Genomic DNA, 27252 nt, shown 5'->3' with positions numbered 1-27252 from the left:
CTGGGTGTCGTCCGCGTAGCAATGGAAGTTAATATTGTGTTTTCGGAAAATCGAACCAAGCGGAAGGAGGTAAATGGTAAATAAAATTGGACCAAGGACAGAGCCCTGGGGAACACCAGAGGACAGGGGGGAGGGATGTGAAGTAAAGGATTTTAACTGGACAAATTGCGAGCGGCCGGAAAGATATGACTGGAACCACTGCAGGGGTGTGTCTGACAGTCCAATAGAAGCTAGCTGGTCAAGGAGGATAGAGTGAGAGATGGTGTCAAAGGCTGCGCTTACTTCAAGGAGAATGAGAATGGATAAAAGACCAGAGTCGGCTGCAAGAAGAAGATCGTTCGTAATTTTAATAAGGGCTGTCTCTGTACTGTGACGGGGACGGAAACCGGATTGGAATTGTTCATATAAATTATTACTAGAGAGGTGAGTGTGGATTTGTGATGCGACAACTTTTTCGAGTATTTTGGAGAGAAACGGCAGGTTAGAGATGGGGCGAAGGTTATTGAGGGTGTTGGGTCTGAGCCGCGTTTCTTAAGGGTTGGTGTAACAGCGGCAGATTTGAAAGGTAAGGGGACAGAGCCAGAGGTGAGGGAAGAATGAATGATGGCAGTGATCAGGGGCAGCAGAGAAGGGAGAGAGGCTATGACCAAGGAGGAAGGCATGGGGTCAAGAATACATGTAGATGGCTTTGAATTCCGGATGAAATTAGAAAGGTCAGAAGCAGAGGGAAGTTGGAAGCAGGAAAGAGAGGGGGGTTTGGATGGGGAAAGAAAGGAAATGGATGGCTAGACGAGTGAGGGATCAGTTGCTGGTGGATAGAGGCTATTTTAATGTCAAAAAAGGACCTCAGGGTGTTACAGTAGTCGGAAGAGTAAAAATGTGGGGGGGGGGGGGGCGAGAGTCACGGGGGTGGGTTGAATCATGGCGAACAGAGCTCTGGTGTTCCCCGCACCGGCTGTAATTTTCTCCGCAAAATATTGTGATCTGGCGGAGGAAATTGCATCCTTATATTGAAAAATGTGCGTGTGAAATAACGGTTTGTGGATAATGAGACCAGTTTTCCTAGAAAGACGCTCCAGCTGTCGTCCTTTAGCTTTCAGTTGGCGCAAACGATGAGAGAACCAGGGAGCAGAGTGGGTAAAAGAAACAGTCCGGGTTTTGAGGGGGGCAAATAAGTTCAGCAAAGTTTGGAGTCCATTGTTATAATTAAAAACCAGTTGATCCGGGGTGTATGGGAGGGTGGTGGTGGGTAGACATTCAATGGCTGTTGTGAAATCTGCTAAATTTATGTTTTTGATGTCACGGAAGGATATAACACGGGGCAGTTTGATTTTGGACAATGTGAGTTTAAGATTAAAAGAAAATAGCAAGTGATCAGAGAAGCCTGTTCCCAGATCAACAGCAGAGCAGTTAAAAGGAGTGACACCAGAGCGGCAGACCAGATCTAAAACATGGCCTTTAGTGTGGGTGGGAAAGTTGATGTGCTGCTTAAGTCCAAAACTTTCCAGGCAAAAAATAAAATCCTTAGTAGGAGTGCTGTTGGTGTTGTCCATGTTAATATTTAAATCACCCAGCAGAATGATGTTGGGTGAGAGTAAGCAGATGTGGGTGAGAAATGTGGTGAAATCATTAATAAAATCCTTATTTGGTTTGGGTGGACGGTAGATATTAACTAAAATAGTTGGTGTGGGACCATTCAGCTGTAAAGCCACAGATTTGAAGGAACTGGACTCCGGCACTAAAACAGATGAGACATTCCAGGACTCACGATGAAATATTGCAAGACCTCCACCTCGACCAGTTTGACGTGGCTTGCAGGTGTAAACAAACCCGGGCGGACTTGCTTCATTTAATTGAGAAAAGTCATCAGGGTGTTGCCAAGTTTCTGTTAAACACAAAAAGTCATACTTGTAGTCGAGGAGAAGGTCCTGTAGCAGTTGACCCTTGCTCGTGAGGGAACGGATGTTGAGTAGTCCCATTTTTGACGTCACAGTGTAGATTGGAATTTAAAAAATTAGCTGACCTAGCTAGGCTAGCTAATACGCCGTGATCGACCTTCCTTTTTGTGTTTTTCGGTGGATGGCGGCGAGTGGAGGACCAGATGGTGTTTATGGAAGTAGAGTCGTCGATGTAGTAGTTGCGTCCAGAGCCACGATGAATGTATCTGCGATGGTGAAGTCGAGCAATGTTCGGGAAACACTGCAGCACAGGCGGGGGAGCATACCGGCAGCGCCGGAGTTGGAGAAGCTCCGTCTTCGTGTACTGGAACATGAATGATGCTGGATAGATCATGGCGGACAGGATAGTCCTCCAGAGCATGAAACTCAAAGCAAGGTTGTTGGAAGCTTGATGCAGGGGCAGGAAAACGCTCATCGGGGCCGGCAAAACGGCGGCCAGGCGTTAAGCAACACACAAATGTCCGGAGAGCAGCGGCTGCAATTTGCGCCAGCGTTCACTCACAACATCCAGGTCCTATGCATTTATAATTCAGACAAATGCAGAATAAGGTGAAAGAAAAACATATATAAGTCGCTCCGGAGTATAAATCACATTTTGGGGGAAATTTATTCGACAAAATCCGACACCAAATGACTAGAGCATAAATAAGATGTTTATCAAAGCATCCGTGTCACTCCAAATCATTAAATCCATCGATCGTCCTTCATGTCAACAAAGGCCGGGTGCGAGCCGCTGACGGCGGTTGCACTTCAAAATATTCCACAGGCCCATATAATTATGAACAACAATTTTATCAAACAATCTCTGTCACTCCAAGTCATTAAATCCCGTGATTCCTTTATATAAAACACCGCCGCATATGCGCCGCAGTTGCAGTACAGATGACAGTAATCCCTTGCTACATCGCGGTTCGTTTATCGCGGTTTCACTACATCATGGATTTTTTAATTTTGAAAATTTGTGAATAATTTCACATATAGGTGGCTCCTGAGTATAAGTCGTCCCCTCAACCACCCACCCAAGCTATGATAAAAAACGTGACTTATAGTCCGAAAAATATGGTACATATTAAGCCACACAAAAGAACTTTACAGATTTTAGAATTTGGTCTACACAAAAGGCGCACCTTATTTTGAGGCGCACTTTCGTTTGTGAATATTATATGCTTTTAAGTGCGCCTTATGGTGCGGAAAATACGTTAAGTTATTTTTAACTTAAAACTTACGACGTGGGCTGGCGGCCACCGATTTCGCTTGATGGTTTCTTTGTTAAAGCCCTGATTATATATTGACATGTGGCTTGTATCATAGCTGGATGGCTGACACTAGCTTTATCTTCTTTGCATCTTTGTTTGTGTTCATCATTTTCTTTGTCTTCTTTACGGTGGGTGGCACAGGAAGACGTTTTCAATATATTAATATGTTTTAAAAGAATTGAATCTATGTCCATGGTCCTCGGTCGGAAAAGGGTGGAATGCCCTCTCCGGATCGGGGATGAGATCCTGCCCCAAGTGGACGAGTTCAAGTATCTTGGGGTCTTGTTCACGAGTGAGGGCAGGATGGAGCGCGAGATCGACAGGCGGATCGGTGCAGCGTCGGCAGTAATGCAGACTCTGTACCGGTCCGTCGTGGTGAAGAGAGAGCTGAGCCAAAGCAAAGCTCTCGATTTACCGGTCGATCTACGCTCCTACCCTCACCTATGGTCACGAGCTATGGGTCGTGACCGAAAGAACGAGATCCAGGATACAAGCGGCTGAAATTAGTTTCCTCCGCAGGGTGTCCGGGCTCTCCCTTAGAGATAGGGCGAGAAGCTCGGTCATCCGGGAGAGACTCGGAGTAGAGCCGCTGCTCCTCCACGTTGAGAGGAGCCAGATGAGGTGGCTCGGGCATCTCATCAGGATGCCTCCTGGACGCCTCCCTGGGGAGGTGTTCCGGGCATGTCCCACCGGTAGGAGACCCCGGGGTCGACCCAGGACGCGCTGGAGAGACTACGTCTCTCGGCTGGCCTGGGAACGCCTTGGGATCCCCCGGGATGAGCTGGAGGAAGTGGCTGGGGAGAGGGAGGTCTGGGAGTCCCTCCTAAAGCTGCTGCCCCCGCGACCCGACCCCGGATAAGCGGAAGAAGATGAAGATGAAGAATTGAATCTCTGAGTTTTTAAAATGTTTTGGGCAAGGTATGGTGTTGATAGCACTATCCAAATGTGGACACACTAGTACTATACAAATCAGACGATTTAAACTGCTCATTTATTGTCCTCAATGGTAAACGGAGTAATTTATTGAATATCAGCGAGACAGCAGGATGTATAATTATTGTCCTTTATGTGGTAAATATAAAGCAAAACCTGGTAAAGAAGCCAATATACTAATGAAAAAACTGAACCTCTTTCACAACGCAAGGCTAGCCATCGCTAGCTTCTGTGAAAGGACAGCACTCCTTTGCTTTAAGTATTCTTTATTCGTCGAAGAAGCTATATCTAAAAATAAAATGCTGTGTTGACAAGGGCCCTTAAACAGTACTTCTGACATATAGCCATACCTTATTTGTCGTAATGAGTCGATCGTGACTCTGTCATAGCCACCATAATCAACGTATCTTATCTCCACCTCATTTGACTCTTTATAGAAGGTGATGACCTGAGCTCTCCACCAGGCCCCTTCCACTGCTGGAGCTGCACATATCACACCAACTAGATGATGAAGACAGAGAAACCATGTGTTAATATATGTAGAAACACAAAACAGTGAGGGAGACCAAGTTAAAGGTATGTCTCCTACGTTATGAAAAAAACAAGTGTCTCAAAAAACAGTTTGTCTCTGTGTGGCACTAAACAGATACTATTTATTTATCAATGGCGGCGGAGGTACGTACTTTGCACAAACGATAGTATTTATTTACCGATGCAACGGAAGTACATACTCCTCTACGTGTTGCGTCCAGTCCTCTGATTGGTTTACCGCTCCGATCTACGTAAAACGTAGTGTCCTCTGATTGGTTCATCGGGTGCTTGCGTATTACCTTACCTTATTAAAAGGCGCACCTTCTGCTCCAAATTTTTTGGGGGAGAAAATTAAAGGCTTTTAAGCGTGCCTAATGGTGCGGAAATACGGTACATACGTACATATATATACATACACACAACGGCACGGTGGGGCACTGGTTAGCATGTCTGCCTCATAGTTCAGAGGGGGCGGATTTGATTCCACCACCAGTCCTCCCAATGTGGGATTTGCATGTTCTCCCCATGCATGCGTGGTTTTTCTCCAGGCACACCATTCCTCCTACTTTCCAAAAACAGGCATAGTAGGCTGATTGAGCACTCCAAATTGCCCGTAAGTCACTTTGTGCAAGTACCACAAATATGACCATACCCCAAATACTTTTAACCTTTACTTTTAACGACAGACAAGATGTGCAGCTTCTTATATATCTAATATGTTTTAACGGCTATCTGGATTCTCGTGGACCAATTCAGCATGAGGGAACTGCAGCGGATTACCCTCCTAGAGGACACTGCCAGGACAATCAAAGGCACCGCCGACAGCTCTTCGCTTTGGCCTGAACATCCACTTTTTTATTTCCATATTATGTATTTTATGTGCCCTCTTTGCATCCATTGCAGCCTGGTGATCCTGAAAGGGGGATCCTTCCATCTGTGGTCCCTTCTCAAGGTTTCAAATTTTTCCCCTGGTAGGGGTTTTTGAGTTTTTCCTTGCCCTTTTGGGAGCCCAAGATCAGGGGATGCTTTGAGAATAATTGCCTATTGATTGTCTATGTGAAGCCCTTTGAGACTGTGATTCAGGGCTATACAAATAAACCTGACTTGACTTGTTTACTGTAAGTCATGGCATGCATGCACCCTATAATGCAGTGTGCCCTGTGTGTGCATTGAATACAAAATAGACCCCACAATTGAGTCTGCGCCTTTTAATCCGAAGCGCCTTATGGTGCGGGAAATATGGTACTTTAACCTTCATGATCCTTCACCATACACTGGCCTATGGCAGATTCCAAAGAGGTCTACTTAACCATCGATCCATTTCCTTAACTGGTTATTGTTTTGGTCTACACTTTGGGCATCCAACAAATGATCATATTCCCTTTGATGGGTGTCGTTACGGCGTGAAAGGCTCATCCTCTTGCTTGCAACATTACTTAAAAAAAAAAAAAAAAAAAAAAAAAAAAAAAAAATGGATTTCCTAAATTTCCATTCTAGCTATTACAGCCACGTAAAAAAGGACATTGTGAAGGAATAAGACATCATTTTACTCTGCCACTAAAAATAGTACTGCATGTGATGTCTGATGTCTTAATACCATATCGGCCTGAATATAAGACGACCCTGATTATAAGACGACCCCCTCTTTTTCAAGACTTGTTTGAAAAAACTTTTTGAACACCAAATTTATTTTTATACAGAAAATGATTACATCTGAAACAAATGATTATAACAATATATTTGAGAGAAAAAGTATGTTATTTTTCCTCATTCAAATGATGCAAAAACTGTCTATCATATCTTAATATCTGAACATTTAAATATGTAAACTAAAGTGCAACCACATTTGCACAATGGCTTCTGGTTTTTGAAATGTAAATAAACCAATCTACTGTGGTAAAACAACAAAATTGCAATAGCTGCATTAACCATCAAAGTGAAATCTAAGTGTAGTCTTGAAACAAATCTGAATAAGGAAAAACATTGCAATAAAATAATGCAAACTGCTACCGCTATTGTTGGCGAGCTTGAGGACTGTATAGGGGGTTGGCTCGGATGGTTATGCTCTTTTCGCCCCCGGGTGTCGGTCAGAACACAGGAGGGAAGACGTGGTTCAGTTTTGATTGCTTTACTGAATTATTGGCAAAAAATATTAATAAAACCATAAATGAAATACTCTCTGCAATACACCAAAAATAAGTCATCGATCGAGACAAAATACGTTTGCTGGCGACCATTAGTCTCCGTGCCGCTGCGTAACGGCCACTCGTACGATGCGAGGCAAACTTAAAGGAGCGCGCTAGAGCAATCAAACGGTGCGCACACGATGCAAACCGCGATCGGACAAACGGCACAACAGTGGACAGTAGTAACAATGAAATGTATATATACTCACTTTGTGTCAAAGACGCACACGAGCACAGCAACATACTCAATAGATTATGAGCGCGCCGGAGCTGTCAATCAAATGGCGCGCACTCAAAGCAAACCACGATCGGACAAACAACACAACAGTGGACAGTAGTAACAATGACAAATACATACCGTAATTTTCGGACTATTAGTCACTCCGGAGTATCAGTCGCACCAGCCATAAAATGCAAAATAAAGTGAAAAAAAAACCCATATATAAGTCGCTCCGGAGTATAAGTGGCACTTTTAGGGCGAATGTATTAGTCAAAATCCAACACCGAAAACAGACATGAACCAGCAACAACAGGCTGAACGATACGGTATGCTAACGTAACATATACACAAACGAGGAGCTAAGAACGGGCCTGACGTAATGTTCAGAGTTATTCAAGTAAGTATTACATAAATAACACGTTTATCAAACCATCTGTGTCACTCCAATTCATTAAATCCATCGATGTGCTTTATGTAAACAATGCTGCAGTACGCGTATGCGCCGCATATGCTGACGTCGGACTATTTGTTTATTTGTTTGCATTTCTAATTATACCACAGATCCATATAACGATATATAAAGTATATTTTGAATAACTATAATATTACAACAACATTATCAAACCATCTGTGTCACTCCATATCATTAAATCCATCGATCGTCTATTAGGTAAACAATGCAGAGTACGCTCACCCTCGGATTCGTCGTGATTTGCATTTCTAATTATTTCACAGACCCATATAACGATATATGAAGTGTATTTTAAATAACTATCATATAATAACAATATTATCAAACCATATGTGTCGCTCCAATTCATTAAATCTATCGATCGTGCTTTATGTAAACAATGCTGCCTATGTGGCGCATATGCTCGTGTTGAATGTGCCAATGTGTGGGGGATTTTAAGGAACATATTTGTTAATTACGCCAAAACGGTAAATGTTATGAACAAAAAAAAAAATGGTAACAAACACGCCGTGAATTTTTGGAACGTGTGAAAGTTGGAATGGGGTGAATCGGTTAAAGCATGTGGGAGTAGTTAGGTCTCAAAAAAGTGGGAGGAATAAGTTGTTTAATAATAATAACTAGAATTGGCAATTTCTGGAGAAATTGCGTGTGAAGGCGAAGGCACTTCACACTATTGTGGGACTCGAAATAATGATTAAATGAAATAAAAATGGTAAATTAATAATGATGATTAAATAAGATAAAAATGGTAAATTAATGATGATGATGAAAATAATTATTAAAATGTGTTAAAATTGAATGAATGAAAAATTAATGAATAAAAAAATTATGGCCAAGCGGGATTCGAATGCCCTCGTGGAAGTGGCTCGTGTTCAAAGCGCCATTGTCTTCTTACTGAGCTAAACAGCGACTTAGTGTTGCTCCGGTGGAATGATGCTATTAAACGAGAAATAACAATGGTACATGCCGTTAAAACGGTAAAATGATGTTTTTAACTTAAAATTAAATGAATAATTAAATGAATGATGAAAATAATTATTAAAATGTGTTAAAATTGAATGAATGAAAAATTAATGAATAAAAAAATTATGGCCAAGCGGGATTCCTTAACCAACTTATAGTCCGAAAATTACGGTACTCACTTTAACTTACCGCTGCGCACAAGTGAAAATGGATATCGTGTCTAGACCCCGAATACAAGACGACCCCTACTTTTCCAGTCTTATTTTAATGCAAAAACCTCATCATATATTCGGGCCAATACAGTACTTACTAGCATAGTTGATCACTTCACATGGTATTTTCACTTAAAACCAAAATAAAACTCAAATCAAGGCATGGCTAAATAACAAATCCATCCATCCATTTTCTGAACCGCTTTGTCCCCACGGGGGTCGCAGGCGTGCCTATCCCAGCTGTCATCGGGCAGCAGGCGGGGGACACCCTGAACTGGTTGCCAGCCAATCGCAGGGCACACAGAGACAAACAACCATCCGCATTCGCACTCACACCTAAGGGTTGGAGTGCTCAATCGGCCTACCAAGCATGATTTTTGGGATGTGGTAGGAAACCGGAGTGCCCGCAGAAAACCCACGCGGGCTCGGGGACAACATGCAAACTCCACACAGGGAGGGCCGGAGGTGTAATCGAACCTGCACCCTCCTAACTTTGAGGCGGACGTGCTACCCAGCACGCCACCTTGAATAACATAAATAACACAGAGAATTCTTAACACATACTGTTAATATGTTTTTAGAACAGCTTTTTTTGTTATAACAATTTTAATAACAAGGTACAGGTGTACATACTATACATTTTTTAGAACTGTTTTATTATTATGATTTTTCTATAACAAGGTATAACACTTAAATGCGTTTTTAAAACTCTTATAAAATTTTTTCAATGAAAAGGTACAAGTGTATGCACTGCAATTGTGTGGGCACGCCCTGCCTTCTGCTGACGTATGGGCAACATTCGTGCCATAATTCCTCAATTTAAAAGTTTTATTTTTAATTTTTTAATTTTTTTAAATTTAGGAAAAAAAATCTGCGATGTAGTGAAACCGCGATAAATGAACTGTAATGTAGCAATGTAATTTGAACTGCAACTGACGTCAGCGGCACGGCACACATGCGGCGTTGTTGACATAAAGGATGGATTTAATGATTTGGAGTGACACAGATGGTTTGATAAAATTGTTTATCTTATAGCTATTTGAAATATCGTTTATATGTCGTTATATGGGCCTGTGGAATAATTTGAACTGCAACTGACGACGAGTCTGACATCAGCGGCGCGGTGCACGGGGCGGGGCGTTGTTTACATAAAGGACGAATAATTCAATCTAATGATTTGGAGTGACACAGATGGTTTGATTAAGGTGTTATTTATGTTATAGTTGTTTGGATAACTTTTAATGTTACGTCAAGCCCGTTCTCAGCTCCTCGTTTGAGTTTATGTCACGTTAGCATACCGTATCGTTTAGCCTGCTGTTGCTGGTTCATGTCTTCTTGGTGTTGGATTTTGTCAAATTTCCCTCAAAATGCGACTTATACTCCGGTGCGACTTTGCATTTTGTGGCTGATGTGACTTATACTGCGAGCGATTTATAGTCCGAAAAATTCAGTACTCAAAATACACCCACAAAATCAGCCGAAAGACTTTGCGCACAGACGTGGGAACACTGAAAAATGAAACTTGACCAGGCACGTCTTGAAGGTTCTGATGTTGTGCAATGATTTGTGTGGATTGATACATCCAACAACGGAACATTTTGATCTCTACACTTCGGCATCCTTGAGTTGTTTGGACTACAAAAGTCTCAGAAATAAACTAGGCAGATTCGTTCGTAAACAAAGGATTTGCGGATCTGCCATGGTTATTACTCGAATTTCTGTTTGGCAACACCCGTTGCCTTGTTTGGTTTGTCCCGTCCCAACCTATGTGATGTAATGGATAAAAAAAACGTCATAAAAAAACAGAGAAATCTGAACTGAGTAAAAAATAGCCCCCCAAAACGATCATAACAGTATTTTTGCAGCACCTGGGATATATTACACTTTTCTACACTCCTGGATACTCACAATACACAAGAAAATTATTTCAAAAGCATAAAAAGTCGATTTTCCATGATACATGTCCTTTAAAAGGATGTACACAATTTTTGTTTTAACATAATTTCAATGGCATTCAAGAAAACAATACTATCATTTACAGTGATAATTTATAGTTATAGTTTATATATAGTTATATAGGCCTGTAGAATAATTGGAACCGCATCTGACGATGACTTCAACGTCAGCGCCCCATGCACTTCTGAAGTCAGCAGCGGCGTTATTTACAAGTGACACAAAGATTTCTATGGATTTAATGATTTGGAGTGACACGGATAGTTGATAAACGTCTTATTTATGCTATAGTTATTTGAATAACTTAATATGTTACTTCAGGCACGTTCTCAGTTCCTTGTTTGTGTTTATGTAACGTTAGCGTACCGCATCATTTAGACTGTTGCCTATTCATGTCTGTTCTTGGTGTTGGATTTTGTCAAATAAAGTTCCCCCCAAAATATGACAAACTCAGGTGCGGCTTATATGTGCGCTTTTCTTCTTTATTATGCATTTTATGGATGGTGCAACTTGTACTCCGAAGCGATTTAGTCAGAAAAATACGGTAATCCAATCTGGGTCGCAATTGCCTGCTGTATGAAGCAAGTCTAAAACTGTGACAACGATCAGAGACTGTTGACAATACTTTGTAAAGGGCGGGCCTGGACAAATTTTTTTTTTACGGGTATGTTTACCTTCAGCTGGGGAAGGCAGAGTGGGTGTGCCTGGCTGGGAGTAGCACAAGAACATTTGCTGGTCAAGGCTTCTTAGGGCATGGTAAGTAGGATGGGTGTGCTGCTGGACAAAGACGTGCCCGGCTGATACAATATTCACCACAATCACTTCAACTGTAACACCACTGGGCAGGAGCAGCTAGAGGACAAATGACAAAAAGTGTTAAAAGCAAAGTAAAAACTGGAGCGTAGAACAAAATTTTACTGGCTTTGCAGTCAACCATGGTCTTTCACAGCGATTACAAAAAGGATTATTTGGATCTGCAACTTTCTATCTATCTATCTATCTATCTATCTATCTATCTATCTATCTATCCAGTAAATTTCGTACTAAAAGCCGTGACTTTTTTCTCAAATTTTTAACCCTGCGTCTTTTAGTCCGGTGCATCTTATACAGGATTTTTCCCGTGATTTTTGTGAAGTTCAAAGTTCAAAGGCCGCTTCATTGTCAATTTCTTCACGTTAAGACACAAAGAGATCGAAATTATGTTTCCCTCCGTCCCACGGTGACTAGACACAGTACACAACACTTACAATCAAATAGCACAAAGAGTAAAAACGAACAGACAAGAGCAATGAATAAGTAATAAGCAAATAACTGAAATAAAATGTTAAGGTATGTGTGGTAAACATGCATGCATATATATATATAACCCGCGTGCACACTTCTGTGTTGCTACGGTACTACTGCTGCATCACAGGCAGCGTTTAGAAAGACATGTTAAAGTATGTTATTAAACTTTAAAAAAGCTTTCTGTGTACTGTCTTTCTTTGTAAATAACAAAGTCAAAAAGTCAAAGTCCGCTTTATTGTCAATTTCTTCACATGCCAGGCACACAAAGAGCTTGAAATTACGTTTCCCACCGTCCCACGGTGACTAGACAGTACACAACACTCACATCAAATAGCACAAAGAGTAAAAACGAACAGACAAGAGCAACGAATCGATAGCACGCCAGCCGCTCCAGTTGCACAGCAGAGTCCGGAATGTTGCCAGCGACCGGACATTCGCCAGAAGAATGGAAGGCACGGCCGGGCGAGTTGGGTTCGCCGCTAGCCTGGCCCGGACGCTTCTGCGCTGTCCCCTCTTCTGCCTGCTCGCACACCGCTTCCGACGCTGCTTGTCCGGGGAAGGAGTAGCAGACGAGTCCGGCGATGATTCAGGCCGGAGTAGTCCCAGTGACTTTAATGTCCCCGTATCAAAGTCCGAAACGCCGCAAAACTCGCTTTCGCCGATGTCGAGCAGAACCTGCCTGCCGTACTTGTAGCGCAACGTGGTACGATCAGACAAACACACAAAACTGTCTGACAAACACTTATTAAACGAACAAAACACCGATCGGTTGGGACGGAGAGAGGTCGCTGCGTGTGCACGCGCCGCCATCTTGAACTCCTCCACTTGGGGCAGGATCTCATCCCCGATCCGGAGAGGGCATTCCACCCTTTTCCGACCGAGGACCATGGACTCGGATTTGGAGGTGCTGACCCTCATCCCGACCGCTTCACACTCGGCTGCGAACCGCTCCAGTGAGAGCTGGAGATCACCGTGCGGACGTGCGGCTTGTAGTCCGGTGCGGCTTATATTTTTTTAAAGAAAACAAAAAATTATATATATATATATATATATATATATATATATATATACACACACACACACACACACACACACACACACACACACACACACACACACACACACACACACATATATACACACACACACGCACACACATATATATATACACGCACATACAAACCAGATTCGGGTGAAGTTGAGAAATATGAGTTGAGAAGTAAAATGTAAATAAAAACAAAATACAATGATTTGAAAATCCTATTCAACCTATATTCAATTGAATACACTACAAAGACAACATATTTAATGCTCAAACTCAAACTTCATTTTATTTTTCAAATAATAATTAACTTAGAATTTCATGGCTGCAACACGTGCAGTAGAAGTTGGGAAAGGGCATGTTTACCACTTCGCTACATCACCTTTCTTTTGATAACACTCAAACGTTTTGAAGAGAGGAGACTAATTATCTTAGCTTCTCATGTGGAATTATTTCCCATTCTTGCTTGACGAACCGCTTTATTTGTTCAACAGTCCAAGGTCTTCCCTGTCGTATTGTACGCTTCATAATGCGCCACACATTTTCAATGGGAGACAGGTCGAGACTGCAAGCGGGCCAGGGGAGAACCTGGACTCTTTTACTTCGAAGCCACGCTGTTGTAACACGTGCAGAATGTGACTTGGCATTATCTTGCTGAAATAAGCAGCAGGGTCCATGAAAAAGACGTCGCTTGGATGGCAGCATATGTTGCTCCAAAATCTCTATGTACTTTTCAGCATTTATGTTGCCTTCACAGAAATGTAAGTCACCCATGCCATGGGAACTAATGCATTTGATCGATGGATTTAATGATTTGGAGTGATACAGATGGTTTGATAAAATTGTTATAATATGATAGTTATTTGAAATATACATTATATATTGTTATATGGGTCGGTGGAATAATTAGAAATGCAACTTACAATGGGTCCGACGTGACCATATGCGGCGCATAAGCAGCATTGTTTACATAAAGCACGATCGATGGATTTAATGAATTGGAATGACACAGATGGTTTGAAAAATGTGTTATTTATGTAATACTTGAATAACTCTGAAAGTTACGTCAGACCCATTCTCAGCTCCTTGTTTGTGTATATGTCACGTTAGCATACCGTACCGTTTAGCCTGTTGTTGCTGGTTCATATTTGTTTTTGGTGTTGGATTTTGACAAATAAATTTGCCCCGAAAGTGCGACTTATACTCCAGCGCGACTATGTTTTTTTTTCACTTTATTGTGCATTTTATGGCTGGTGCGACTTATACTCCAATATATATATATATATATATATATATATAGATAGATATATATACACTCCATATATATATATATATATATATATATACACTCCATATATATATATATATATATATATACACACATATGTATATACACATGTGTATATACATATATACACAAATATATACACACACACACACACACACACACACACACACACACACACACACACACACACACACACACACACACACACACACACACACACACACACACACACACACACACACACACACACACACACACACACACACACACACACACACACACACACACACACACACACACCTCTAATCACCGTAGGATACTAGGAAACGCAATTTCGATTTCTTTGTGTGTCATGTGAAGAAATTGACAATAAAGCAGACTTTGAATATACCGTAATTTTCGGACTATAAGTCGTGTTTTTTTTTTCTTAGTTTGGGTGGGGGGGGGCAACATACTGAGGAGCAACTTATGTGAATTTTTTCACAAATTTTCAAAATAAAAAAAAAAAGGGAGGGGGAAACCGCAATAAACCGTGATGTAGCAAGGGATTGCTGTAATTTGGATTTCAAGCGACGTCAGTGGCGCAACGGTTGTTTACATTAAGGACAAAGATTCGATCACGGGATGATGAAGACGACGAAGGGCGCCACGTACTACCGGCATCATTAGCGGCTTTGTTTGTAAGTGACACGGAGGACGAAGAGTTTGAAGGATTTAATCTTTGGAGTGACACAGTAGGTTTGAAAAACTATTATGGCTTTTACGCACGCCTGGTCCTACTCTACGGAGCTCTCTTTCACCTCCGTGGATGGAAGTCGGGGGCTGGCGCTCGGCCAGATGGCTCTCCAGGGTCGGTGGATGGGGCTCGGACATGACTTTTACACACGTCCGGTCCTATTCTATGGAGCTCTCTTCCACCTCCGTGGCTGGAAGTTCAGTAGTTGTTGGCTTGTAGAACTCATGTTTTGTTAAATAAAGAGCCGTTTACCAAACCCATGTCTTTGGTTGTACTTTGTTAACGCTACAATATAGTTATATACTAGATCTGTGGAATAACAACAAGGCTGACGTCAGGGCGCGCGTGTGGCGCTGTTGACAAAGGACGAGGAATTTGATCGATGGATTTGATGATTTGGAGTGACCCAGATGGTTTGATAATACTGTTGTCATATGATAGTTATTTGAAATATACTTTATATAGCATTATATGGGTCTGTGGAATAATTTGAAATGCAACTTACTAGTCCGACGTCAGCGGCGCGGCCCACATGCGGTGCATACGCGGCATTGTTTACATAATGCATCACGCTGAGCACGGGGGCCCCTCAAGGCTGCGTGCTCAGTCCGCTGCTCTTCACCCTGCTGACGCATGACTGCACTGTCGCAGTGCAGCAACCACGTGCTGAAATATGCCGACGACATGACTGTGGTGGGTCTCATCACCGGAGGCGACGAGACTCAATACAGGTCGGAGATAGACTTTCTGGCCACGTGGTGCAGGGACAACAACCTCCAGCTGAACGTCAGCAAGACCAAGGAGATTGTTGTTGACTTACAGAAGGGTCACACCCAACACTTGCCGCTGACCATCGACAGTGCTGTGGTGGAGAGGGTGAGACGCACCAGATTCATGGGGGTGCACATCAGCTCCGATCCTGGAGCACCAACGCTGCATCGCTGGCGACGAAAGCTCAGCGCCGCCTGTACTTACTGCGGAAACTCAGGCGAGCAAGTGCTCCTCCTGCCATCATGACCACATTCTACCGTGGCACCATTGAGAGCGTCCGCTCCAGTTGTATCGGTGTGTGGGGTGGTGGCTGCACTGAATACAACATGAAGGCCCTGCAGCGCATAGTGAACACGGCTAGTAAGATCATTGGGGCTTCACTCCCCTCCCTGAAGGACATTTACGCCTCCCGTCTCTCCCGCAAGGCGACCGCGATTGTGTGTGATGAGAGTCACCCCGCTCACTCTTTGTTTGATCTTCTGCCGTCTGGGAAGAGGTACAGATGCTTCACATGTTAAGACACACAAAGAGATCGAAATTACGTTTCCCACCGTCCCACGGTGACTAGACGCAGTACACAACACTTACAATCAAATAACACAAAGAGTAAAAACGAACAGACAAGAGCAACGAATAAGTAATAAGCAAATAACCCAAATAAATAAACAATAAATAAATAAATAGACAAATAAGAGCAGCAAAATGAATTCATTTTCTTCCGTAGGAGAAGCGTGTGGTGCATGCTGGGATATACCTATAAGTCACAGGTTTTTTTCTTAGTTTGGGTGGGGGGTTGACTTATACTTAGACTTTTTTCCCACAAATTTTCAAAAATCTATTTTATCAATTGAACTACCAGAAAAGTTAAAGATTAAAATAATAACAAATTATGAAATTTTATGAAAGTTTAATGATTTATTAGATGTATTAAGTTTGTTTTATTATTGTTATCGTTGTATGAATAAGAGGCGTGATATTAGTGTTTGTGACTGCAGTAAACAGGCCAGGTTGCACCATGTCAGATTTTTAATCCAAATCAAATCATTCTCCATTGTATCTTTTTTATTTCAACTTCAGACGCAACAAATTACTTTATAATCATAAAATAATGATCCATAGTCTTTTTGCTGTTTGCGATCACAGTGAGTGGGCGGCGCGGACGAGTAGTAGTGTCTAGTTAGTACGAAGTAGACAGCTCTCACAAGTTTGTTACTTTTTTTTGCCTTTCCCTGTGCAGCGTCACTTGCAGGGTCTCTGGTTTTAGCGTCACCTTAGTCCATGGTGTGTGGACATTTGAATGAGGAAGTGTCTGTGTGACTGAGTATCTTGCAAACGGACACTTGTGTGTGTGTGTGTACATATATATGTGTGTGTATATATACACATATGTACACACACACACACACACACACACACACACACACACACACACACACACACACACACACACACATCCATTTTCTGAACCGCTTACTCCCCACGGGGGTCGCGGGCGTGCTGGAGCCTATCCCAGCCGTCATCGGGCAGTAAGCGGGGGCACAGAGAGACGAACAACTGTTCGCACTCGCACTCACAGTGCTCAATCGGCCTATCAAGCATGTTTTTGGGATGTGGGAGGAAACTGGAGTGCCCGGAGAAAACCCACGCAGACACGGGGAGAACATGCAAACTCCACACTGGGAGGGCCGGAGGTGGAATCGAACCCGCACCCTCCTAACTGTGAGGCGGACGTGCTACCCACTGTTCCACCGAGCCGCCTTTTGTGGCTGGTGCGACTTCTATTCCGGAGCGACTTATATTCAGAAAATTACTGTATAAATATACACACACACACACACACACACACACACACACACACACACACACACACACACACACACACACACACACACACACACACACACACACACACACACACACACACACACACACACACACACACACACATTACTACTGAATTTAACTCAATTCTAAGCATTAATTGACTAGAGGTAAATTCAAATTTGGTTATGGCAGGAGCAAACAACATAAATGGTAGTTACCAGTCACGCATCAAAAGTTGAGTTGGATTTTATTCTACTATAATATAGCTCTTCACATTATTGCCACCGTGGGATAGTTTTAATTTCGAACTCTTTGTGTGTCTTGACGTGAGGAAATTAATTATATCTAATAATATCTATATATTATAGCATAATTATATCTAATTATTAATTTAATCTATTGGGACGCGGGCTACGTCATACGTCAGCAGCACGTGTGTCGCATGCCACGAGCATTTTCTAAACAAACGCAAACATGGAGCGAACGAAAGAGTCAGCTGTGTGGAGGCATTTTAAACTGAACACGCCAACTACCTCGACGGCAGTTTGTAATGTCTGCAAAGCTAATGTTGCCAGGGATGGTGGTAGTACTACTAGTTATAGTACTACCAATTTAATTAAGCATCTCCAGAAACACCACGCAACGGAGCACCAGGAGTTCCAGCAGTTGGGCAAATCAAAGCGAGCGGGAAGTGGACCTACACAGCAGTTAACGTTAGCAGATGCACTGCAAAGACTGGAGAAATTCCCAGGCAATAGCGCAAAACCTATGAGAATTACGAGAAAGTGCTGGAATTCATCGTTTTGGATGGACAACCGATGTATTGTTGAAAACGACGGCTTCCGACGTTTACTTGAGCACCTGGAGCCACGGTACAATTTGCCATCGCGCAAGTATTTTTCTGAGACCGCACTGTCAGAAATGTATGAGAAAGTATGCGAACACTTGTCACAAGAATAAAGAGATGTAGATGCCCTGAGCTTCACAACTGATATCTGGAGCTCGGAGGTGCTTTGGAGGTTATGATCTGCCCACAGCACTGACTGCTAACCAGTGGGCCTTGCTGGAGAAAATTAGCACCGTTTTGGAATCATTTGAAGAGCTGACCAGGAAAATAAGCTCATCCACCGCCTCCACTGCAGATGTCATTCCAGCCATCACTGTCCTCAACCGCATCCTGACCAAGGAAGACGAGGCAGATGCTGGCATTAAAACGATGAAAAAGACCCTGCTCCAAGCTGTCAAACAACGTTTTGACTCAGTAGAAGATGAGCCTCTGTACGCCCTGTCCACTTTGTTTGACCCAAGATATAAGGACAGGTAAGATATTTTAAGCTAACATACTCAACAGGCCGTGAGCTATTAGCTGTGATATAATCACAACTTAATTTATATAACAGATACCAAGTATGGCAATATGAAAGTTAGACACCTAAGATCAGGGGTGTCCAAACTTTTTGCAAAGAGGGCCAGATTTTGGTGAGGTGAAAATGTGTGACCATTCAGTCTGATATTCCTCACATGAAACACAAATAAATCTAAACAAATTTTACCAAGTCACTCATTTCATATTGACCTTTTTTATTTATTATTTTAAGAAGCTTAACATTTCTTAGGTTAATTTGAAACATTACGGATTATTGGCAATTAAATGCTTACTGCAAACATGACTTAGTATTGGAACTTTTAAATTCAAAACAGAGTAGTAGCTAATCTTATTCAGATGTGCAAACATTGACCACAAGTCTCAGTGCATTTATAACTGTGGTTTTGATAGTCACAAAAAAGATTTTATACAGAATTTTAGAATTTAATCGTCTCAGTTGACAGATGACTTGCCTGCACTAATGTGAAGGGTGATACTGAGATCTGGACTGCAGTACATAGGTCAGGTCAGGCTCAAAGGCAGTGGTTTTGATGCGCAAGATGTCACGCAAGTGAGAGTCAGTTAGTAGTGTTCTCACGCGGTTCTTCTTAAAGTTCATAACCGAAAAAGTCTTCTCACACAAATACGTTGATCCAAACAAGCTCAGCATTTTCTTAGCAAATGTTTGAATCTTTTGGAACTTGCCTTCATCCAGCTGGCGGTAAAAGTCTGCAATAGAGAGCGTTTGGTAACGACCGTGGCACTCGGCGTCACACTGCAGCTCAATAAGCTCCAGCTGCAGGTGGTCTGTAACATCATCAGGGTCCACAGAGAAAGGAGAGGAAAAAATTGCAATCTCTTTCTCAATAGCTGCAAAATCCCGAAAGCGGTGTTGGAACTCCTCAGCCAGAAATGAGATGTCTGCTGCATACCTCCTTGTTTGCGCGTTGATGTTGCTCTGTGGAAAGCTGGTCATGATTTCCTGCAGTGCGTGGAAATGTGTAGTATTGGGCTGCGTTTGTGACAGGTGCCTTTGGAAAAGTTGCAGCTTGATTCCAAAGGCTTTGATGTGTGAATAAAGTTGGCTTACCACTGCATTTGGCCCCTGAAGGCTAGTGTTCAGCATGTTCAGGTGCTTTGTTGTGTCAACTAAAAAACCCAAATCAGCCAGCCAAACTGGGTCACATAGTTCTGGGATTGATTGTCCTTTTTTTGCCATGAACTCTGATTTCCTGCCTAAGGGAGTAGAAGCGCTGAAGTGCAGACCCACGACTGAGCCATCTTACGTCGTTGTGATAGACAACATCTCCGTATTCAGCCTGGATGTTAGTTAGAATATGTTGAAACTGACGGTGGCACAGGGCTTTGGAGCGAATATAATTGATAGCCTTTACAACCGGTTTCATAACATGATCATATTTGAGATGTTTGGCACATAAAACCTGCTGGTGAATAATACAATGAAGTTTTACTGCTTGACCTCCTTCTTCAATGACTTTGTTACAGATATGGGTTGATAATCCAGTCCGGTCGCCAGCCATGGCAGGTGCGCCGTCCGTAATAATCCCAGAAACTTTATTCCACGGGAGTTTCATGTCATCTAAGGCCGAGCAAACAGAAACGAATAAATCTGTTCCTCTTGTTTGGTCTTTAAGGCTCTAGAGGTCAAGTAGCTCTTCAGTCACATTCATTTCACTGTCCACTCCTCTCAAAAAAATAAGTAACTGAGCAGTGTCAGATGCGTCCGTGCTTTCGTCGCAAGCTAAGGAAAAAAATTCAAACTCCTCTCCTCTGGCCACCAACTGTCTCTTAATGTCTGCTGAAACAACTTCAATTCTCCGTGCCACAGTGTTACGAGCCAGGCAAACATTGGCAAGCTCTTGCTTCTTCTCAGGGCAGATTTTCTCCACCATTGTCATCACACAGTCTTTGATAAATTCTCCATCAGTAAAAGGTTTGCAGTGCTTAGCAATCAGCGTTGCCACCTCGTAACTCACCTTTGTGGCATTTTCATTTGACTCTCTGGCTCTTGTGAAAAATTGCTGCTGTGAAATTAAACCAGCTTCCAGTTGCTTCAATTTTTCGCTGCGTTCGTTCCCCGTTAGCTTGTCGTACATGTCGGCATGTTTTGACTGGTAGTGTCTCTTGATATTGTATTCTTTAAAAACAGATACAGTCTCTTGGCAAATTAGGCAGACACAGTTGTTCCGTAATTTAGTGAAAAAAATAGTCCAATTTCCACTTGTCCTGGAAGCGCCGGCTCTCCCTGTCAACTTTGCGTTTTTTATTTTCAGTCGCCATTTTAAAAATTGGCCGGAAAGGGTCACACAGGGTTCACGCAGCCGGTTCGCGCGTACCCTTTTTACAACGGGTTTATTTCCGCATTTGACTTGCGCATGCTCCGCATACCAGGACAGCTGGAGTCATGTTCTCGCTGTGAAATCACGCCGGGTCGCGCGAGATTACATTTCTGCGGCATAAATATAAAATAGCTTTGGTACGTGTGTATTAAAGCGCTGGTCAACAATGGCGGCGGGCCACATACTAAAGATTTTATCACAGAGGCTGCGGGCCTGATGAAATTTGACCATGGGCCGCAATTGGCCCGCGGGCCGGACTTTGGACATGCCTGCCTAAGCTGTTCTATGTCTGTTTCAGATACTTAATATAGCTCTACAAATTATGAGTCAAAAATGCTACTTAAAACATTGCTTGCGTAGTTCGTTGGTAATTATTTGATTGTGGAGATAAATATTTTGATTCGTTTTTTTTTTTTTTTTACTGTCAAAATGTAAAAAAAAACGGATTGAAACCCACCATAAAGATCATGTCCAAAGAGGCTCGCTATGTTGTACGTATATAATGCAATAAAATGTAATAAGTGTAGAAGACAAAGAGTTACCCTTACCCATGAAGTCATGGGGAGTGATGGTAATGTGAGGTGTGGTGGTGGAGGAGCATAAAGGTTGGTCAAATCCAAATCTTTAAACTTCTTCCCAATCAAAGACAGGGCTTTGTCAACTTGTTGTTGCATACCTGCATGGATGGCAAAAATGAGGTTAAACTGGTTTAAAAATCAATTGTGAATTGTTTTTTTTTTTTTTTTTTAAACAGAAAAACACGTGAGCCAAATTTTTTATAGAGTCAGTTCTCTTTTCACAAGATTCTATGAAAATTGAGAGTTCCCGCAACTCACCCTCTATGTGACAGATTTGGAACTCCTGTGTGTAAGGCAGGGTTGAGATGTATATCTTTGCACCAGAGGTCTGCTTAAGAAAACCCACATATCTTCCTTGCTTCCCAATTAAGCGCCCAACCAGAAGCTGAAACCGAAAGACAGCCAAAGAATGCACAGACTTTAATATCAATATTGTGGCTGAATTGAATTACCGTACTTTTCGGACTATAAATCGCATTTTCTTTTCATAGTTTGGAGGCTGGGGGGGGCGGGGCGACTTACACTCAGAAGCGACTTTTATGTGAAATTATTCACAAATTAATTATCATTAACACATCACTTACTAGCATAGTTGCTCACTTCACATGTTATTTTAACTTTAAACCGCATGAGGGCGCAATATGGCTGTGGAATAATAGGAGCCTCACTGATAATGAGGTCCATTCACTGACTTCCGGAGTCAGGAGATTTAATGATTTGGAACGACAGATGGTTAGATAAACTTGTTATTCATGTTATAGTTATTTGACGTACCATATTTTTCGGACTAAAAGTCTCTCTGGAATATAGGTCACATTAGCCATAAAATGCACAATAACGTGAAAAAAAACATATATAAGTCACTCTGGAGTATAGGTCAAATTTTGGGGGAAATATATTCGACAAAATCCAACACCAAGAACAGACGTGAATGAGCAACTACAGGCTAAACGATAGGTATGCTAACGTGACAAACACAAACAAAGAGCTGAGAACAGGCCTGACGTAACATTCAGAGTTATTCTAATAACTATTACATAAATAACAGGTTTATCAAACATCTGTGTCACTCCAATTCATTAAATCCATTGATCGTCTTTAATGTAAACAATGCCGCTGATGTCAGACTCGTAAGTTGCATTTCTAATTATTCCACAGACCCATATAACGATATATAAAGTATATTTCAAATAACTATCATATTACAACAATATCATCAAACCATCTGTGTCACTCCAAATCATTGAATCCATCGATCAAATTCCTTGTCCTTTGACAACAACGCCGCGCGTGCGCCCCGACGTCAGCCTCGTCATTATTCCACAGATCTAGTATATAACTATATTGTAGCGTTAACAAAGTACAAGAAAAGACGTGGGTTTGGGAAACGGCTCTTTATTTAACAAAAGAGTTCAACGAGGCAACAACTACTGAACTTCCAGCCGCGGAGAGAGCTCCATAGAATAGGATCCAGCGTGCGTAAAAGCCATAATAGTTTTTCAAATGGTACGGGAAGGCGTTTGCATGGAGCACACACATGTTGAGCTCTTGTTTTGTGAAATAAAGAGCCGGTTACCAAACCCACATTTTGCCTGGTACTTTGGTAACACTACAATATAGTTATAGACATAGATCTGTGGAATAATTGGAGCCGCAACTGACGACGAGGCTGACGACGAGGCTGACGTCAGCGGCGCATGTCGGTCCGGAGTCAACAGCGGTTTTGTTTTTTGTTTTGTTTTTTTGACACAGAGGATGAATGTTTCGATGGATTGAATGATTTGGAGTGACGGATGGTTCGATAAAATTGTTGTTTATCTTATTGTTATTTGATATATAGTTTATATATAGTTATATGGGCCTGTGGAATAATTTGAACTGCAACTGACGATGAGTCCGACGTCAGCGGCGCACCGCACACGCGCCGTTGTTTACAGAAAGGACGAATTCGATCGATGGATTTAATGATTTGGAGTGACACAGATGGTTTGATAAACGTGGTCTGTTATAGTTGTTTGAATAACTGTTAATGTTACATCAGGCCCGTTCTCAGCTCCTCGTTTGCGTTTATGTCACGTTAGCGTACCGTATCGTTTAGCCTGTGTTTGCTGGCTCAGGTCTGTTCTTGGTGTTGGATTTTGCCAAATAAATTTACCCCAAAATGGGACTTAAACTCCAGTGTGACTTACCCTAATTTTCGGACGATAAGTCGCGTTTTTTGTTATAGTTTGGGTGGAGGGGTTCGACTTCTTTTCAGGAGCGACTTATGTGATTTTTTTCACAAATTTTCAAAATTCAAAAATCCGCGATGTAGTGAAACCACGATAAACAAACCGCGATGTAGCAAGGGATTACTGTCATTTGAACAGCAAGTGACGTCACCCGTGCCGCGCAGCGGTTGTTTACATAAAAGACAAAGGATTCGATCACGGGATGACGAAGGGCCCCACGTACTACCGGCATCATTAGCTGCTTTTTTTTGTAAGTGACACGGAGGACGAAGAGTTTGAAGGATTTAATGATTTGGAGTGACACAGAAGGTTTGAAAAACTACTATGGCTTTTACGCACGCCCAGTCCTTCTCGACGGGAGCTCTCACTTCCGTGGGTGAAAGTCGGGGGCCGGCGCTCGGCCGGGTGGCTGTCCGGGGACGGTGGATGGGGCTTGGACATGGCTTTTATGCTTGCCCGGTCCTATTTATGGAGCTCTCCTCCACCTCCGTGGCTGGAAGTTCAGTAGTTGTTGGCTCGTTGAACTCTTGTTTTGTTAAATAAAGAGCTGTTTACCAAACCCACATCTTTCCTGGTACTTTGTTAACTCTACAATATAGTTATATACTAGATCTCTGCAGCACACGCGTGGCATTGTTGACAAAGAACGAGGAATTTGATCGATGGAGTTAATGATTTGGAGTGACACAGATGGTTTCATAATATTGTTATATAAACCCACATCTTTCCTGGTACTTTGCTAACGCTACAATATAGTTATAGACTAGATCTGTGCGGCGCGCGTGCGCGGCGTTGTCAAGAAGGAGGAGGAATTTGATCGATGGATTTAATGATTTGGAGTGACACAGATGGTCTGATAATATTGTTTTAATATGATAGTTATTTGAAATATACTTTATATATCGTTATATGGGTCTGTGGAATAATTAGAAATGCAACTTACAACGATCGATATATTTAATGAATTGGAGTGACAGATGGTTTTGCAAATCACGGCGAGTCCGACGGCGCCCGTACGCAGCACTGTTTACATAAAGGACGATCGATTGATTAAATGAATTGGAGTGACACAGATGGTTTTATAAACGTGTTATTTATGTAATAGTTATTAGAATAACTCTGAATGTTACGTCAGGCCCGTTCTCAGCTCTTCGTTTGTGTATATGTCACGTTAGCATACCGTATTGTTTAGCCTGTTGTTGCTGGTTCATGTCTGTTTTTGATGCTGGATTTTGACAAATACATTTGCCCCAAAAGTGCGACTGATACTCCCGTGCGACTTATGTGTTTTTTTTTCCACTTTATTGTGCATTTTATGGCTGGTACGACTTATACTCCGGAGCGACTTATAGTCCGAAAATTACGGTAGTTTTGAAATAAAAAAATGTTCAAATTGCTGTAAAAAAAATGCGTAACAAAAAATATTTGCAATATCTCGAAGTTACTCCGGAGCGACTTTTAGTCCGAAAAATACAGTATGTCTCTGTTTTATTGTAATGTTCATGAACAATCATGCCAGCCATAGGCACACCTCTACAAGAGGTTGGGGTCAGGCCCTAAATTCTGAAGGAATATTTATGAAAAGGTAGCAACCTCTTTAATTCTGTGCTAAAAAGGTGGGAAAATTGGACTGTATAAGACTTGTAATGCCTCACCTTTGGCACTTCAATCTCCCAGATGACTAGGTCAGACCTTGAAGAGGAAGGATGGGTACTATAACTTTCTCTCGCGCCCATAGTACAGCCACTATCCACAGAGTCCATACTGTTCACATCAGAGCCTAGACAGAGGCAGGTACAGTCATCAATTTTCAGCACCATAAACAAAGTTAACACAACACTAAGAATCTAGACATAACTTGCCAGTTGTAATGATCAGCTTTGTTTGCACGCCCCTTGAAAATAAAATGAACTGCACCTGACTATAAGCCGCACTTTTAGTTTAGTTTTTTTTTTTACTTCAACAATGCCATTTGCAATATATTTTCAATTGCATTACTGAAATAAGACAGTTTTGTTTACAGTCAAAGTGTGAATGCCTTGAGGTTCATTAAACTTTTAGTTTTGTTGATAATATTTTGCACTGAAGCAATGCCTTTGTGCCCTTGTGCAATTTAATTCAAATTTGCACCTGAAACCTGACGAGAAAAAATAGTTGTGTATTTTTTAACAGAGTTGAGCTATATTCATTATTGAAGAGCAGGTTGAATCGATTCGACCTGAATCGAATTCAATTGAAATTAATCAATTTAGTACCTTCAGAATCTAAATCTAATCGATTTAGGAAATTGGCCATGATACCCAGCCCTAGTCGTCGCTGAGATTTTTGCACGTTTTTATGTTTGCAGAGCTCCTTCATTTCTGTCAATAAATATTGTTAATAATCTCTTCCCTGACAATCCTCTTTGTATATTCTCTTGCAAATGATAATTGAACATTTAAAGACTTGCAATGTTTTAGTCCAGTGCATCTTATATATGAGCAAACAAGATTTTCCCCTAATTTTAGCTGGTACAGTTTATAATCAGGTGCGAAATTACGGTTATTGTAATACAAAATGTATGTCCATAGCCTCTGGCTCTCCGCCGTAACGCGGTTCTAACCAAACTTCTTGCAGTGGTCATCGCAATCTACAGAAAAAAGTCTAAAATTAGTTAGTTAGTAATTAAAATTAGTGACGTTATACTTTAAACCATAGTTCAATTGTGTATACAGTAGATGAGGGGGTGGGGGGGAATATGCACATAGAGAAAAAAAATACATTTGTACAAGTAGCCTACATTGTCCTGAAATATCTGTGTATAAACAAATATCTAAGGTAGTAACTACTGTAGCTATCAATTCAATTTATTGACAAATTTATTTTGAATGCTGATTTTTGATTTTGTCATTTGAGATCTGAGCCTTCGAGTTGAATAGACTTGCTTTCTTCCTACTACATTTGAAAATATTACTGGTAAAGACAAAAAATGGCACAGAGAATAGAAGGAATTATATGATATATGAAACTGAAAGCCATTTATACTGTTTTCATTCAAAATATGAGCAATCTTATTTTTGTTTGCATTATTTTGCACTACTAGGGA

General features: G+C 41.7%; 1 protein-coding gene across 5 annotated transcripts in view; it reads right to left on the bottom strand.

Moving 5' to 3' along the window:
- The window catches only part of akap1b (A kinase (PRKA) anchor protein 1b), a 56392-nt gene that overhangs the window by 10729 nt on the left and 18411 nt on the right, over positions 1-27252 (bottom strand). For 3 of the 5 annotated variants that reach the window (XM_085917254.1, XM_085917253.1, XM_085917255.1), the window contains 5 exons: positions 25823-25947; positions 22195-22321; positions 21901-22034; positions 11359-11536; positions 4498-4648 (listed from right to left, as the gene is read on the bottom strand). In XM_085917254.1, coding sequence (XP_085773380.1) covers positions 4498-4648; positions 11359-11536; positions 21901-22034; positions 22195-22321; positions 25823-25947 — 715 coding nt within the window. Of the gene's footprint in view, positions 1-4497; positions 4649-11358; positions 11537-15542; positions 16144-16272; positions 16314-21900; positions 22035-22194; positions 22322-25822; positions 25948-27252 lie in introns of those variants that run through there. The other 2 variants (XR_015066773.1, XM_085917257.1) reach the window with 2 other exon arrangements.

Source organism: Syngnathus leptorhynchus, chromosome 7 (genome assembly GCF_054491065.1).
Source record: "Syngnathus leptorhynchus isolate UIUO chromosome 7, UIUO_Slep, whole genome shotgun sequence".
In the NCBI taxonomy this organism is placed as follows: Eukaryota; Metazoa; Chordata; class Actinopteri; order Syngnathiformes; family Syngnathidae; genus Syngnathus; species Syngnathus leptorhynchus.
The sequence above is the reverse complement of the archived record's forward strand: the minus strand, read 5'-3'. Positions and strand labels throughout refer to the sequence as shown.